At 37.6% G+C, this 17,317-nt stretch overlaps 2 protein-coding genes across 3 annotated transcripts; one reads left to right on the forward strand and one right to left on the reverse strand.

Annotated features, from left to right (window-relative positions):
- Positions 1–2,230: 2,230 nt before the first annotated feature.
- LOC308401434 (diablo IAP-binding mitochondrial protein-like) lies at positions 2,231–4,616 on the reverse strand. 2 transcript variants are annotated; one of them, XM_080889639.1, is made up of 6 exons: positions 4,326–4,616; positions 4,016–4,130; positions 3,733–3,858; positions 3,234–3,344; positions 2,932–3,028; positions 2,231–2,782 (listed from the first exon to the last, which is right to left on the reverse strand). In XM_080889639.1, exons 1-6 carry the CDS (start codon positions 4,460–4,462, stop codon positions 2,577–2,579), a joined length of 792 nt encoding a protein of 263 aa, XP_080745765.1. In that variant the 5' UTR covers positions 4,463–4,616; the 3' UTR covers positions 2,231–2,576. The 2 variants fall into 2 exon arrangements, with proteins under 2 accessions (XP_080745765.1, XP_080745764.1); XM_080889638.1 differs by having other exon boundaries at positions 4,016–4,133.
- A 7,616-nt stretch (positions 4,617–12,232) lies between these two features.
- On the forward strand, positions 12,233–13,198 carry LOC308401061 (odorant receptor 131-2-like; the record flags this gene model as incomplete). The annotated part of the gene is made up of 1 exon (XM_080889121.1): positions 12,233–13,198. The coding sequence occupies one exon, from the start codon at positions 12,233–12,235 to the stop codon at positions 13,196–13,198; it is 966 nt and encodes a 321-aa protein (XP_080745247.1).
- Between the last annotated feature and the right edge of the window lie 4,119 nt (positions 13,199–17,317).

Here is a 17,317-nt window from a genome sequence, read left to right on the forward strand (position 1 = left end):
TATTAAAACACCTGAATCATGTCATCGCAATTTGGCATTATGTGATAGGGCACCAAATGTGGATGCACAACCGATATCATAACAATTATAAATTGTAACAAATACACATTTTCTTTTACTACTGTTATGTAGATGTCATAAAACAATGGAACACACAATAATTTTGTTATATTATTAAAGCAAAACACATGTTATATTTCACTTATGGATTAGATAGAATGGTGTCTGTCAAGAAGTCATTCTTAAGGAAGAAAAACAGCAAGAAAAGGCTGAAGTATGCCAAATTACATAAGAACGGGACTGAAAGTTAATAGTAACAAGCTGTAACGATTTATCCAACTTAGAAAGTTCTTGGTTCAACTCATCATTAATACACTTGGCTTCATTAAAGGTTGTATCAAACCTCAAGTAAACAAATGAAATAAATGCTTGTTGGTGAGTTTGTGTTACTTTTCCTAAAAGTAATGCAGCAAGCGAAGTTGAAAACCAGCTCAAAGAGACTTTAAAGACACCACAATGATTTTACTGTAGACACATGAACAGGTAGAAATGGAGATTGCAAGCCTGACTGCTCATTACTGCCTTTGTTACCTGTTAGCAATCAGGCTCTGGCTGCTGGGCAGTGGTGTCCATACACTCAGCTTTAATATCATTTACGTCTTGCATATTTCCAGAACTCTATATCCATAATCACATACTGTGTATACTACTGTTTATAATATTATCTTACTTATTTTGTATTTGTTTGTATTTATTTGTATTTTTGTATTTTTCTTCTGTACCTGAGCTGAGGTAAAGCATAAATTTTCCCGCCATAAGATCAATAAAGTCTTATCTTATCTTATCACTTGGGGTTCTTGGCTAGCTTTGCGTTAGCATGCCGTCTTGCAGATGTTTGCAAAGAGCTGAAGTTCTGTTAGCAGTATCATCAAAATCAGTATAACTTTGTTGCATGCTACAACCAAAACTGCAGACAACATTGGTTTAGTACGGAGCCCCGCAGGGGACATGGGAGAAAAAAAAATTAAGACGGACTTTTGGGAGATCTCGCAAAACAAACTCGGGATCTCGCAAAAGTTTTGCGAGATCTCGCAAAAGTTGAATTCCAACAATGGCGGCAGCTACTTAGTTTTAATATTACTCTTTCTGGGTCACAAAATACACTTTTAAGATATTTTGAGGCGTGAATGTAGTTGTGTAAACGTCAGATACCTGCTCAGTTTACAAGACATCACATATTTGCAAAAGTGCTCCGACGTTTTTGGAGATCTGACACCCCCTAGCTCGAAGCTAACGGCTCCCATCAACACTGTGCAAAACGAGGGATTTAGGAAAATGATCAACACCCTAGACAAACGCTACACAGTGCCGTCCCGCAACTATTTTTCTATTGTTGCACTACCTGCTCTATACATGCAGTGTCGAGCAACGGTGGAGACGGAATTTCAAGCAGTACAACATTTTGCGGCAACAACAAAACGTGAGACATTTGTTGTTTTTATGTTTATTTATTGTTTTTATGTTCAGTCTCAACTGTTACGAAGTTGATGTGCAGTTAATAAGTGCAATAAATATTTATACTGGAAAAGAAAATCGTGAGAGAATCGTGATCTCAATTCTAAGCCAAAAAATTGTGATTCTCATTTTATGCAAAATCGTGCAGCCCTACTATATGACTACATTAGAGCACTTTACTTGTTGTTCCTGGAGTATTTAAAAGTAAAATTGGAGGCAGAACCTTCAGTTTTAGGCCCCTTTTATGTGGAACCAGCTTCCAATTTGAATTCGGGGGACACACACTATCTCTACTTTTAAGATTAGGCTCAAAACCTTTCTTTTTTCTAAAGCATATATTTTGGGCTGGATCAGGTGATCCCCATCCACCCTTAGTTATGCTGCAAGAGGCATAGGCTGCTGGGGGATTCCCATGATGCATTGAGTAGTCCTTTTCAGTCACCTTTCTCATTCACCATTTGTTAATAGAAGTCTCGGCATTGAATCATTAATTACTATTAATCTCTGGCTCCCTTCCACAAAGGGAGTATTTCGTCCCACTGTCGTGATAGTTATAATAGGGGATAATAGGGTATATGATTGTTGGGTTTTTGTCTGTATGTTTTGTTGTAGGGCCTACCTTACAATATAAAGAGCCTTGATGTTGTTGTGATTAGGCACTCTATAAATAAAATTGAATTGAAATTAAATCTTTAAAAACAAGGAGGAGGACACAGTCATTTTATTTAAAAAAAATCTTTGTTACAGCAAAACATATATTGTAATCCACTGATGGATAAGAATCACTGGAACAAAATATTAGTGATTCCATCGTTTTCCTACATTTACTAACCCTAATAAATAGTCTTAAATAAAAATATATGCAAGTGGTTTATTGTTAATTTTATTTTCAAAATTAGCCTTTTGTGCTTTGTTCTTCTGTGAAAGTAAACATGTAAATATCTCACAGCAGGAAAGCTATTACAGCAAAAAGAGTAGAAAAAGTTTTCAAAGTTGAGCTCATATTACTTTGAAATCAATAGCACTTGCACATTGTTTTCCTGTTTTCCCATATGTCTGTGTTAGTCCTCTCGTAGATAAGCCTCATGCACCTCAGGCCCATCACTATCCTCAAGGAAGGCAGCATATTCTGCCATCCTCTGGATCTCTTCTACTTTTGTCTCAGCCAGCTTCTTATCTGCCTCTGCAGAAAGTTTCTGTGCTTCTTCCACCTGCGACTGGGCCACCTGGATGTTTGTCCTCATTGAGATGGATGCCTGGTGAGCTCCTGGAAACACAGATTCATTTTGTCAGATTTCTAAGTAAAAATATAGGTGTATGCAACTATTCTCAGAACTTTATAAAGTAACAGCACATGTTTCAAATTTGATTGTAATGACTTCATTCATCCATAATTCAGGAAAATATTCTTCTCACCTGAAGTGCACGCTGCCTCAGCTGCCATTTTACACAGGCTGATGGCATTGATCCAAGCTGATTCATAACGTTTGCATTCGACTAGTCTTTCACTAGCCTGTTAAGACAGAGAGAAGTGACAAACTCAATAATTTTGTGGTGTAAAAGCTAATTTCCAAAATATAAACTCAACACAAAAGTACATTAAACATTTGTTTTAACCTCTTAAGCCCCAACGCCCGCTGATACGGGGGCAAAAGGCAGGCGATCAGGTAGGCTTGGGGCTTAAGAGGTTAAGAACAAAGAGGACAACACACACCAACCTCTGCACGCCAGCCATTGATCGCTTGCTGGAGTGAATCCTCCTCTGCTGGGGTAATTTTTCCCAGTGAGGCCAAATATTGTCTTTGAAAAGCAATGCGTGAGTGCACAGCCTGTGAGTAAACAGAGGGAACAAAAGCAGTCAGTTACAGTACACAGCAACATTTGAATTACAAACTCAGAAGAGTTTGTAGGACACTGAAAAGTATTTCGGGCTACTTGTGTAAATTCAAATCAGACATACAAGACTTTATTTTAGATTTTTTGCAAATTTTATCCATTGTCTCTCAGTTTTTGTAAATTGGTCCAAGTAAATTAAATTCCAAAGTTTATTGTCACCATATTTAATATTAGGCTGAAAACTGCTGCAGTATATTACTGAATAGATGTGTCCAGATGTTTTTGTCCTCTCATATTTGTGTTGAATTTAAAAGAAGCTTTTTTAAATCTTTTGGGATATGAAATTTTACAAACCATGTCTTACACACTGTAAAAACCTACCTTTGAATAGTCTGCAAGGGCATCAAAGTAAGCCAAGGTGGTCTGGGAGAGGAAAGTACATGAGCTGTCTGTAATCACTGAGGCAGCTCTTCTGATCAGAGAGTCATGTGAGAGGTTTTCCACTTGCTGCAAACAAATCAGTGTTTTTTAGTCTTTTCTTTAATTTCTCCATATGTATATTATCTATAAGAAGAAGAAATTTTCCTGAAGAGTCAACATTAGTGCTAGTTGTAGGTGACTGTACTAATTCATACTTCTATGATATTTTTGGAGACTCACCCACCTGTGTAAAACGGACAGTGCAAAACCCACGGGCAACGCTTAAAGATGCTATGCTCATGTGTGAAGGCTTTATCGGTTCCCCAAACTTCTGGTTTCCAGGTATCCTGCTCTCAGAGCTGCTGTAGAAACAGTGCAGAATGTTAGGAGTAGGACCAGCAAACAAATTAATGATATTTCATTTTGAAATGCTGTGAGTTATTGTCCTATGATCTGATTTGGACCAACTTGTGGTAAATATCAATTAGTACCAAAGATCAAAGTCCGGCTTTAACTTTGCAAAGCATTTTGTTGAATATTTATTCTTAACTTACCCGAGGAAACGAATGCAGGCTGCTCCTCTCCTCAGCACGCTCTTGCTGGTCCGCAGCACTGAAATATCTATCTGATTCCGCACAAGTCCTGTAGCGGCACGGCTCGCACACACTGAACACTGACGAACAGCTTGCATTTTGCAGATTAATTTGATCTGCTGCACTTACAGAGTCTATTTATCTAATCTGTAAAATAAGTTCCTGGCTGGAGGTTTTTCTGTTCAGTTTAAACCTTGCACTTTTCTCACTGTTGCCTTTCCTTAGTAAAAGTCTTACTTGCTGCTAGAGAGGTTTGAATCTGCTCTGTGAATAAAAACTATCATGTCTTGTCAGTATTTATAGTGACTCAGCACCACTCAATTACGCAAAAGGCATTGATCTGTTGACTGTCCCTGCAAATGTGCGTATTTGGTGTTATCTCTAAAACCCTGTAGATACGTGCAGGTTAGAGACCATTTGTGCTGGTTGTGGACTTTCTATCTTTTACTATGTCTATCACTGCTTAGGGTTTATATGTATGGCTAGATGTAGTTAATGGCAAAAAGTTTACCAACTTTCATTACATTTTAATTTGAAAAAAAAAAAGCAAAACAACTATTTTTACTCATACAATTTCCCACACCTGAAAAGGGGCTTTTATTTCATAATGTACAATTAGGGTTAGGGCAGAGCAGAAGATTGATAAAGCACAAGGGCCAAACTCTGTTTTTCATTTTTCATTATCATTTTTTGTAATGTTGCATAACTACAACGAAAGTCAGTAGCCACTACCTAGAACAACAAACTACTGGGAGTTGCATTGTGGGTAATATAGGTGTTTTGAACAGGCTTATTGAAGCTAGTAACTTCAAATGAAACCACCCCAGGTTAACACAAGAGCCAAAGATTGGAAGTAGGGCTGTTGTGCATGCTCACATTGGTGAGGAAATGAGACAGGAGAGACCAAGGATTGAGTGAAAATAATTAGGGAATTACAGGTAAAGCAAGACAAATGTAGCAAGAAAAAAACAAAAGATGCATAAGGGAAAGTTTCCAAAATAGAAGGAAGTGACTGTAAGTTGTGTACCACATCTGGTCATGGCACACTATACTCCTTGAAGAGGTAGATTTGTCACAATTCGGGTAGACTGTGGTGCATATGTAGTGCATTTGCTGTCTGTGCCTAACGTCAGCATTTCTTCATCAACTACCACTGTGAAAATCACTATGTTGTGTGTAATTTATGGTACTGCAAATCTATCACTTTGCATACAGATTTCCATACAGACTCATAGGGAGAGGGGTTTTCACTAACTGCATGTCACTGAGTGTAAATGGCCTATACATCAGTCGAACGGTTGACAAATGGACTGAAATAGGGAAGAGAGCAATATTGAAGTTCACTAAGAATGTGAAAAGTATGCAAAAACATCAACGATTAAAAAAATACAGAACATAACTGAAACAGATATTTGGTTTATTTCTGCTGCACTATTTTCAGACACTTTCTCGCCTCCCCCCCCCCCCCCCTTTTGGATCAAGTTAATCTTGTATGAACAATATGACATAAGTGCAGCACTGAGTCCATTGTTTTGTACAAGTCATCTAAACTGTGTTCAAAACAAACAATGTTAAAATAGAAAGTTTTAATTACTAATGCAAATCTTAAGATATCAAATATGCCAAGATGAATTTTGGCAGGTAGTTTTTCAAAATGATGCACAAAACATTACAAATGTTTTCTTTTCCAAAATAAACTTTTTGTGTTGGAATCCAAAAAGAGACTACAGTTGTTTATGGTGGAGAAAGAGGGCCTCAGTTGGGAAATGAGGAACTGCTGATGTCATAAGCTTCGGTTTTAATTTTTTTTTTCTTTGTAAGTACTGCATTAAATAAGCTGATATGATCAGATAATAAATTGACTTCAACAGGTTTAAAACTACTTTGAGGAAAATGACTGGAGAAACTATATACTTAGGTGTTGAATCTCAGGAAAACTTTACAACATGATGAGCACATTGGATGGTCATACAATTGGGCCAACACTGTAGCAAAATAATGCATCATTTCTTCGTCAAATCTGCATTACACACATACTTCACCTTCTCTGCGTTTCTCTCTGTGTGCCATTTAATGTTCCACTAAAACTCAACTGGCCAAAAGTCTGGCAATTGCCCTTTGTCTGATGCAATGAAAGTTATTTGCTGAGCTGGGTTCAAAAAACAGAAAGTTTGTTTTGGACAGAACTGTGGCCCAGTCCTCTGGGGTCCTCATTACTGACGCAGAACTTACGTAAACAGCTGACAAACCCCCATGAGCTGCTCTCTATAGAGTCAACTGGTTTGCCAAACAAAAGAAAACTTCGGGTTGCTCAATGGGACTCGAGAGCTTTGTGTTAATAATCAGCGAGTCTGTTAATTACTAAGCGGGGGACTTGGGACATGCCCTCTAACGGCCCTCTGGAGATTCAACACTCAATGAAGAAAAACCTCTTAATAGATTTCATCACCTTTTTTAAAAAAACAATACTGTTGTTGCACCTGCAGCTCTATGCTCTGATTACCAACTTGAGTGATGTTGTGCAAGAATGTTAAACATTGTCACAAAAAGATAATGCACTATGTCAAAGATACCACAGGTTTTGTGCCAGTAGGGTGTTTGCCATTTTTACAAGACCAGGACAAAAATCTAAGCAGCATATACTAGTACAGACCTGAAAATCACAGTTGGAGGATAAACAAAAATTAAATGGTGCATTGTGTTCAAAACATTCAGGCCATTCCTGCTGGAGTTCTGATATACAGAGGTCCACATATTTGTCCTCCTATCTGGCAAAAACATTACTTCTCATATGATACCAGCAATTATCATCGTTAAAACCTTACTGAACACTTAATCACATGTCTGAACATAATCCTGGACTTCATCAAGAGTCTGATGGTCTGTTTAAGTAGCTTTGAGCCATTGACAGTTTTGGACAATCCACTACAAACTAAGATAGTATGACCAGGTAGAGTAAACTTAGATTCTGGTAAAAACCCAAAGCCAAATCTTAGCTAGATGTCTAAATTCTTTACCAGTGATACTGCATTTAGAGCTGCCAGACCAAATGTGAGCAATAGTGTGCCATCTAGCCCACCAACCATTTTCCATTTTCCACTTTGTTAAAAATACTGACTGAAGGGGTTCAAACTCTAAAACATTTTATTTTATTGATAATCAAGCAAATTATTTTTAACTTGCAGCTAACTATACATTTTATCAAATGTTTTTTTAAATATAAAAAAAATCTTAAAGCATTAGATTCTTGTACTACATTTTCTTGCATTTTCTCTAACAATTATGTCCAACATATAACCAGAACTGGCCCACCAAATGTCCAATCTGTCATAGTGGATGGTTTACAAAATGTGGAAATTTTAAGAACAAAGTGGTGTGCATTTTGGACCTACATCTGCATTTTCATCAGTATCAGCATTTGTGGCTTTTCTACTGTGTTCGAGCCTTTTTCCGTGCCCTCAAAGTACAGCTTTTGGTACACATGAACCTTCATTGCATAAGAGGCTTCCAACATGGAGCCAAGTTCAGCAAACTTTTAAGCCTGTGGGATGGAAAAACACTGAGCTTAGGAAGGTAATTACTGTTCTGGTTTATGATCATTTAGGTGTTTTTTAATTCTTGGCTGTTGGTTTAAATATTTTATATATCTTGATTATGAAGGTTAACATATACATTAAATTCTTTGACCCTACAGTCTTTTCTAGGGATGGGTACCAGTATGCACCGGATAGTAACCAGACTGAAAAGCAGCGCACATTTTGGTGCTTTATTTCGGTGCTTTTTTTTACTGAGATGTATACACTTTGGATTCTAGCCAATCATTTTACCTTTCCAAGGATAGTAGGCAGGCCCAGGTACGTACATTCTTTTAGAGCAGAGCTACAGATTAAAAATGCCCAAGGCGAAGTGGTCAAAAGTCTGGCTGTACTTCACAGCAAAAGATGCAAACTCAGCAGCCTGCAACAAGTGCTTTAAGCTGATACTGTGCAAAGGAGGTAACACCTCGAATCTGATGAAACACCTGACGATGCATAGCGTTTTTTTAAAAGCCAAGAAATGCACCGTATTTGATAGCTTGCTGCGAGACCTCACACCGAGCGCATCTACTGCGGGTGTGGTGCCTGTTATCGGACCCGGAGTTAGCAACATCCCCCAAGAACCCGAAGAGGAGAGTCCTGGCCTGTTGCCCTGCCAGTGTAGCAGAAATGATGATGGATGATGATGGCAGCAGCAGCCGTTCTTCTCTGCGTGAGTAGCTTAATGTTGTTCGTGTGTAATTTACGTTGAGTAGGCTCACCACGTTATTACATTAATGCATGTAAGGTGAACTAGCAAACACCATCGTAGTTACATGCGGCTGTCCTCTTGTTTGATGGCAGATACTCCCTTCACCCTGGCCAAAAATGACCAAAGAAAAAGTGGGAAACAGCTAAACATGAGGTTTTTGGACAAAGTTTGTGTTTTTTCCATTGTTTAAGCACTGCTTCCAGCCAAAAGTGATACCATATATGCCCTATAGCTGCAGAAAAGGCTAACATTGTTATCTTTTTACAAAAAAACAGCTAAACATGAGAGGTTTTTGGACAAAGTTTGTGTTCTCCATTCTTTAAGCAGCGGTTTGAGCACTGTTTAAACACCTGCACCGTTTCAAAAGTACCGGTTTGGCACCGGTATCGGATAAAACCTAAACGATACCCATCCCTAGTCTTTTCAGGAGGACATTTAAAGGAAATAGCGTAGGACTGAGGCCTGATGATCTTAATGCTAGTCCCAAAAGCATGTTGCTAAAATGAAACTTTCCAGTAAAAAAATAATGATGACAGCATACTGTTTCATTTCATTTCATTTCATTTTTATTTATTTCACACTTGGTACTACAAATCAAACAAAACAACCACATCTTCTATCAACAAAACACAACAACCATGTGTGAAAAGGAGCAGGAAGAAGAAAATATTCTTATTAAACCCTGCCCCCTATCTACCATCGAACTTATATCACCGATGGGCACCAAAAATCAGGAACAAACTAATATTGACATTTCTCTCCGGTCGAATCCCAAACCAACATCACATTCATTCGCATTCTTCATACTGAGTTATCGTTTTAAACATATAACACTTTTTAAAACATTGTAGATTTATACAATTCTTTAAATTATAATGAAGTGAATTCCACAGTCTTATACCCCTAACCGTTGTGCTCATTAATCTTTGTGTAGTCCTGGCTAACTGATGTTTAAAATAAAATTTCCTTCTATTCTCTTCTCCCCTTGAACACATCAAAAATACTCTTTGTAACTTAAAAGGCAAAATATTATTTTTAGCCTTAAACATAATTAATAATGTCCGTAATTTCACTAAATCTCCTAATTTTAATAATTTTGATTCTATAAATAATTTGTTTGTATGTTCTCTATATTTAACATTATGAATTATTCGTATAACTTTCTTCTGTAATAGGTTTAAAGGTTTTATGGTATTCTCATATGTATTCCCCCAAACTTCAACACAATAGTTGATATATGAAAAAAAACAAAGAAAAATATAAAATACGCATTGTTTTATAATTTAATAAATCTCTTATACTACCCAAAATATAAATACTTTTGACCATTTTCTTTCTAATATGTTCAATATGAGATTTCCATGTCAAATTCTCATCCACTATTACACCCAAAAAACGAAATTCAGTAACTCTTTCAATCAATTCTTCCTCTATAAACATAATGACTTTATCCTCCTTTACACGATTGCCAAATATCATATATTTCGTTTTTGTCAGATTCAAAGATAATTTATTTACATCAAACCATTTTTTTATTCTTAACATCTCAGAAGTCATAATTTCAACCAAGTCTTTCAAATTCTCTCCAGAGCAATAAAAATTTGTGTCATCTGCAAATAAAATCGAATTTAACCTTTTAGATACGTCACAAATATCATTAATATATAAATTAAAGAGTTTAGGTCCCAAAATAGAACCTTGAGGAACACCACATACAATCTTCAGTCTTTCAGAAGTATTGCCAAAATAATAAACATATTGCAACCTATTCTCTAAATAACTCATTAACCAATTCAATGCTACTCCTCTCACTCCATGGTTATACAATTTAGAAATCAAAATAGAATGTTGTATCGTATCAAAAGCTTTTTTTAAATCAACAAATACTCCCACTGTGTATTTATTATTATGTGTTGCAGATGAAATATCTTCAATAAAAGTCAACAACGCTAATGCCGTTGACCTATTTTTCGAAATCCAAATTGGTTTTCATGTATTAGTTGATATTTTTCAATAAAACTATCAAGTCTTTGTGCAATAATGGTTTGTTACTTAACCATTATTAGTAGACATTTGTTCCTGTGCTTGCAAGCCAGGCTTGACACCCCAGCATAATTTCTTCTGTCTTTATATAGCAGCTACTGAAAAGCTAATGCTGAGACTTCCTATTATCTAAAACCACTGGATTGGACCACAACAGCTACAGCCATCTTTTTCATACAATCTGTGCTAGAAGGCATGATATATCAGTGCTTCAAAACCACATTTTGGGTCACTAGGTGAGGTCAAGGTAGCTACATTTATTTTATAATCGGAGTAAGAACTGTGCCTTTTAGTCAATTTAGAAAAATCTATAGAAGTTATGTCTTTTTTGTACTGTAAACAAATGCAGCCACACCCTCATTAGTCACACCCAGATTAAGGTCTAACTGTATATAATTTTGTTAGCAAAATTTATTAGGTAAAAAAACTCATCCTACTAAGACATTGCTACACCAAAAAATACTGCAAAGCTCAGATGATAATGATCTACATTTATTGTGGTTTTACTTAATACATTTTTACTTTTGCTATTGTATTTTGCTGCTCAGGAAAGCTCACTGGCTCACATACCCCTCCACTAAATATAATATAGTTTATATTCAGGGTATTTGTGTTTTGTACTGTTTAAAAAAAAGAACATTTACTTTTTTAATGTACGCTAATATTTTAGCACCAGTAATTGTGAAATTTTAATGATCTTTGTTGTCAATATGAGCAGTGAAATTAAAGTGAATTTAAGGAAAAAAAGTAAAAATACAAATTGATAACATTTAGTCAGTATCAACTGCTGCTTTTGATGCCTTACAACACAGGTGTCGGACTCCAGGCCCTGAGGGCCGGTGTCCTGCAGGTTTTAGATGTGTCCTTGATCTAACACAGCTGATTCAAATGGCTAAATTTCCTCCTCGAAATGTCCTGAAATTCTCCAAAGACCTGGTATTGATCTAATCATTTGATTCAGGTGTGTTGACCCAGGGTGAGATCTAAAACCTGCAGGACACCGGCCCTCGAGGCCTGGCGTTTGACACCCCTGCCTTACAATATAGAATCACTTGTCTGTTTAACTTCCTTTCATGGATCCTGTGATAAAAGGTGCTTTATCCTTTTCCCCTACAGTAATCTGTAGTTAATGAGAACCATGATGCTTAATGACGATAGCATGAAATTAATATATCTCTGGGGAATCAGCACTGAGTCAAACATAAGATAACCGATGCCAAACAGATCAGACAAGAGAAGACCATCTTTGACACTTTGATTGCTGAAAACATGTTGTGTGCTGAGAAGAAGAGAAATCTGAGCTCTTCTAACAGACAAAGTCATTGTTATTAGGTGAGCGAGGCACTGTCTCATTTTAATGGGTAAATGGTTTGTATTACAGGGTGATTTGACTTTACTGATTATTTTATTAACATGAGGCAGCTAATTTCTGTTGTAAATGTAAATGATAGTATGCATTATGTTTTATTTTATCTTCTGTATATGGAAGTTTAAGTTGTGCTTTTTTTAACAGGTGTGCTGCAACTTAAAGCTGCAGAATGCAGAATCTGACTGAACTCCCTTTTAATGCAACTTCCCAGAAAAGCCTGTCTGTTATCATCAAAGTATGTGCAGTTATCCCCTTCTTCTGCACCTTCCTCTTCTGCATTGTTGTCATGCTGCATGTGTTTGCATCTCACAGGCAGTTCCTAAACACTTCACGTTACATCCTGTTTGCCCACATGTTGATCAATGACACCCTGCAGCTTCTGTCCTCTGTGCTGCTTTTCCTACTTGTAATGGGTCAGGTAAAATTTCCCATTTTCTATTGTGTTCCTCTGCTGTTCATATCCACTGTTACTTATCAGAACACACCTTTAATCCTGGCTGCAATGTCCCTGGAGCGTTATGTTGCCATCTTCTATCCCCTGCAGCGCCCGGCCGCCTGGCGCTCAGGCCGTATCTGGATCATTAATCTTTGTCTGTGGCTTACAAGTTGCATGTTCCACATCATTGAGTACTCCATCAGAAAACAGCGTCCTGCTGTAGATGTCCTCTCTACACCTGTACTCTGCAAAAATATACTTATCAACTCATCTCCAATCCAAGCATTATTCAGAACTGCTGTGAGTGTGATGTTCTTTGCAGTTGTGGCTGTTGTCATCTTCTTCACATATGTGAGAATCCTGCTGGAAACCAGGAAGCTGAGACAGGACAGAGTATCTGTGAATAAAGCCAAGCACACTGTGCTGCTGCACGGCTTTCAACTGCTTCTGTGCATGTTGGCTTTCACGCTCCCCATCACTGAAAGTCTCACATTGTTATACACTAACTGGCCAGTGGAAGACATTGCCTTTTTCAATTATTTCTGTTTTATCCTAATCCCACGCTTTCTTAGCCCACTCATCTACGGCTTCAGAGATCACAGTCTGAGGGGCTACATTGGGAAAACATTCCTCTGCTGCTTAGACACAGTCAAGCCCCATTTCAGAAGCAAACAGCAGGACAGCTTGTCTGCTTTATGAAAAAAACAGTTTAGACTCCTGCAGAAAACCTGTTCAGAGTATCTGCATCTCTGTCTGTCGGTTGCCCGAATGAACACTAATGAACAGCAATTTTTTATGCTGTGATTATTTTTTTCATTCACACTGGCCATGAACAGATTCCTTTTTATACTGCATGTGGAACAAACTAATATCATGAAGTGACAGTAAGTGGAAAAAGTTACACTGAAGCGAAAACAAACTCTTTGTATTACTGTTCCTCCTCTAAAGCTCAACATATATACATGTATATATAAATGCTAAATTAAGATATCCACTTTATTTGTCTGATTAATATGTTTCTAAAGCTTCATATTACCTTCACATATTTTTGCACAGAACAGGGAATCTGGCTCATGAAAGGGGCTCTGTAATTATCAGGTAAATATTTACAGTAAAAAAAAAAAAAAATTCCAGTGGTAATTTGAGCACATAAATATTGATTTGACTTCTTTTCCTTAAAAAGGCCAATAAAAGGTGTCTAAAATCTTAATAAGAAACTCGTCATGTTGGTCATGTGTTTGTGTCAGATTGCATGTTTGACTAAAAGTGTGATATTTGCACTAATAAATGTTTGACAACTCCATTACATCCCTAACCTACAAGAGTTGTTTGAGTTTAGAGCGAATCTCAGAAAATACTTTTTTATTCTTGTTTCAATTTTGTCACTTTGTTAACAAAAATAAGTGCAACACTAAAAGATGTCCCTTTATACTGGAAGGAAATTCTATAAAATTATGATAAAATGTCTTTATCATCTCAGTTTCATTTTTTAACACCTTGGTTAGTATTATCATGAAATCATCTTAAACTGCACTCTGGTTTAAAAAGTTGTCTTGATCAGCACTGGGGAAAATGTTCCCGATCTGAAATTAGTGAAAATGACCTTTTGAGCAAAGGATTTATTGATAATTTTGACATTAGTAATTTAATATGTAAATAAGATTCAAAAAATGAACTGGCTAAATCTCTCGGACTGTCTGTGAAAACAATCATGACCCCAAATGTTTTAGAGATCTAAGGCTGTTAAACATAAACCAGCAGAGACTAAAAATCTGTGCCAGAACCATCAGACAAGATTACTCAATTGTGGGAGTGAATTTAACGTAACTTTAATGACGTTTGAAGGGACACGTCCTCTCATTCTTTCAGTGAGGATTTATGATTAACAGGGACTGAGTTGCATTCAAGGTAACTCTAAATGCTTTTTGGCTCTCTGTGAGTTAGTTGGACTTTATAGCAAATATTTAAAATTGTATGGTGTCAGTATTAAAAAGAAATACTTGCAGGAGTATCTGGATGCAGAACTTTTGAATGCATATGTTGCACATATTAAGATGAATTGAAACCAGTGTAGCTTTGTGAGTTTGCCTTTACTGCAAGTGTATAGACATAGTGCGTCGTTACACATTTGTACAATCTCACACAGCTCATTCAGGCTCACTGCCTTTGTCCTGCAGATGTCGCTGTGATTCCAAACACGGTTTTTAAACTGATTTTAGGAGCAGATGATTTCTCTTTTATTTTCAGATTTTAAAATACTGACTTCACAGTAAAACGTAACAAAATATTGCAAATATATATATATATATATATATATATATATATATATATATATATATATATATATATATCGCAAAAATATATCGCATTATTTGCTCAGACTGAACTTATTTAATCAGAAACAGCATCCTTGACAACCGCATAAATCTGATGATATTGGTGAGCACATGAACGCAAATTAATCGTTCTGAATGAATCCAGGCTGTATGTATGATATGATGAACAGAGGGCGAAGACTGATCTCAGATCAGCTGAGAGCCTGCTCCAAATGCAGAAGCGGTACTGTTCAGCAAAAACGGGGAGACGCAATTAAAGTCAATGGAGAGACCCGTACCCTTATATGTATGATATCATTAAAAAAATGCAGAAAAAATAGATTTAAGGTTTTTGTGGCTTTATTTCACTATGTTGGATGCAGGATCACTGATACAAAACATACTAAGTCACTTCCCGCTAATTTATACAAATGACTCAATAGTTCTTCTGTGGAAGTGTTTCTAATTTTGTGAAGGAATCTTTTGGTCACGAGAAATCAAACTTTGGCTTGATTGTGTCGTGGTCTGGGTGAGTGCTGGGGTTTTTCCACTGAGCCACAGTTCCACCCCTGGGTGGATTCGCTGCGTTCCTGCATGTCTCCACACCTGCTGGCAATTGAGCTGCCAGTACTTAAGACCAGCGGTCACCACTCCTCTTCGCTAAGTCTTCAGCTAATCACAGTTAGTGCGGGTCACCATAGTAGTTCACTGAAAGAGATTTTGTTTGCAAGAGGATTATATTCAACCTGTGCTTTTTCTTCCATCAGCTATCCTGTTGTCTGCCACCTCCATCTCCTGGCAATACACACTTTCATCCTGAAGCTGGTTTGGCAGCTCTTTGCGTCACAGCACCTCTCGGATTCACTCGCCTGCCTGCCCTCCTGTCACAGTACTCAATCAGACTACCATCTCCTGTAGACCAAAGACTGCTCACTTGGACCTCTCACCCCTTCCTTGCCATTCCTCCACCTGCCAAAGTAAGAATGTTTCTTTATGGTTCACACTCACCAGGATTTACAGACTCGGTCACTAAAACTTGTCTCCTCTCATTCTAGTGTTCAGAGCCTCCAGGTCATGTTTCCTGCCCCTTGCCCCTGTACATATCCCCTCGTCACAATTCTCTGGTGCTTTCGTAAATCTAGTGTTTCTCATAGTTTAGCGTCACTCCTGTTTACCACCGTAATTGAAGTCCCATGTTATTCCTCATAGCTCACAGTATTTGTCAGGTACGGAAGAGGATTAGGGCCACTGGAGAGGAGAGAAAAAAAAAAAAAGAATTCTGACTTTAATCTCAGAATTTTTTTTTTATTATTATTTTTTCCCCCAGTGGCCCTAATCCTCTTCCGTAGTCAGGCCCTAGGAAATAAAGTTCTGTTTATTACGCTCGTCCGTGCCTCTGTGTATGATCTGTATTTGAATCTGGTTGTCGGGTTCGGCCTTGGCCGTGACAGATTGTGGTGGATTTTTGCAGTGTTTGAGCTGGAATAAGCTCAATATTTATGGTATTTATATGAGATACGGGTTTCCTGAAATCAGTCTAATATTCTAATTGATACTTTGCCCATGGAGGACTTTGGCAGATGTTAATTTAATACTTTATACCCAGAATTTGTATCTTTTTTTCATATTGTTCCTTTCGTCTGGTGAAAATAAGGTTTTGTGCATAAAAATGCCATTTTTATTATTGAGTTTTTATTTTCAGTCTGAAGACCCTGTTTAACAATACTGTATCTTCACACAGTTTTTATGCCAAAGTATTCGACCTGCACACAAAACTTTACAAAGGTCCAGCGGTCGCAATGGCCAACCCTCTGGTGGCTTGTACTTTGATCAGAACTCTTCATTCAGAGTGGCTGAATGTTGTCTACAGCAATGAAGCCCTCAAGAACCTACAAGGCTGCCCCTCTGCCTTCTTCAAAGACACATCTGTCCCCTCATCTCTGCTGTTGCCACCCAACCTCTCCCCATTCACTTTTTGCCTCTCTGCTGTCCAGTCCTCAGGTCCAGTTACGAGGAGGAAGAGGCTAATCTTGAAACTGGAAGACCTTAAGACTTTTCCCAAAGGTCTTCCCAAAAAGTTGATTCTGTTCATCTGGTCGTGACGTTTTCAGTGGGAGAAACATTTCGTCACTCATCCAGGGGACTTCTTCAGTCTCAGCTGACTGTAGGTTTCCCCAACTTTATAAACAGAACATTTGGATAATGACTGAAACCGGCACCACTGATTAATAATGGGTGGAAGGTCAGTTTATTGATCATTAAAATGCAAATTGATTAGTCACCACTGATCAATGGCCATGAGTACCATTCACAGAGAGTGACTTGTACTCAATGGCTGCAATCACAGTACTGTAAGATGGTGAAAGATGTACCCTTAGGCCCCTCCTCGATTCAGAGATGGTCTTTCCCTTTTCATGTGTCCATCCTCATCGTTGGAAGACTGTCCACTGGCCTGTAGGTGTAAATGGACTGCGGAATCCTGGCCTGACGAGTTAGCTCTTCT

Source organism: Rhamphochromis sp. 'chilingali' (assembly GCF_963969265.1).
Source record: "Rhamphochromis sp. 'chilingali' genome assembly, chromosome: 8".
In the NCBI taxonomy this organism is placed as follows: domain Eukaryota; kingdom Metazoa; phylum Chordata; class Actinopteri; order Cichliformes; family Cichlidae; genus Rhamphochromis; species Rhamphochromis sp. 'chilingali'.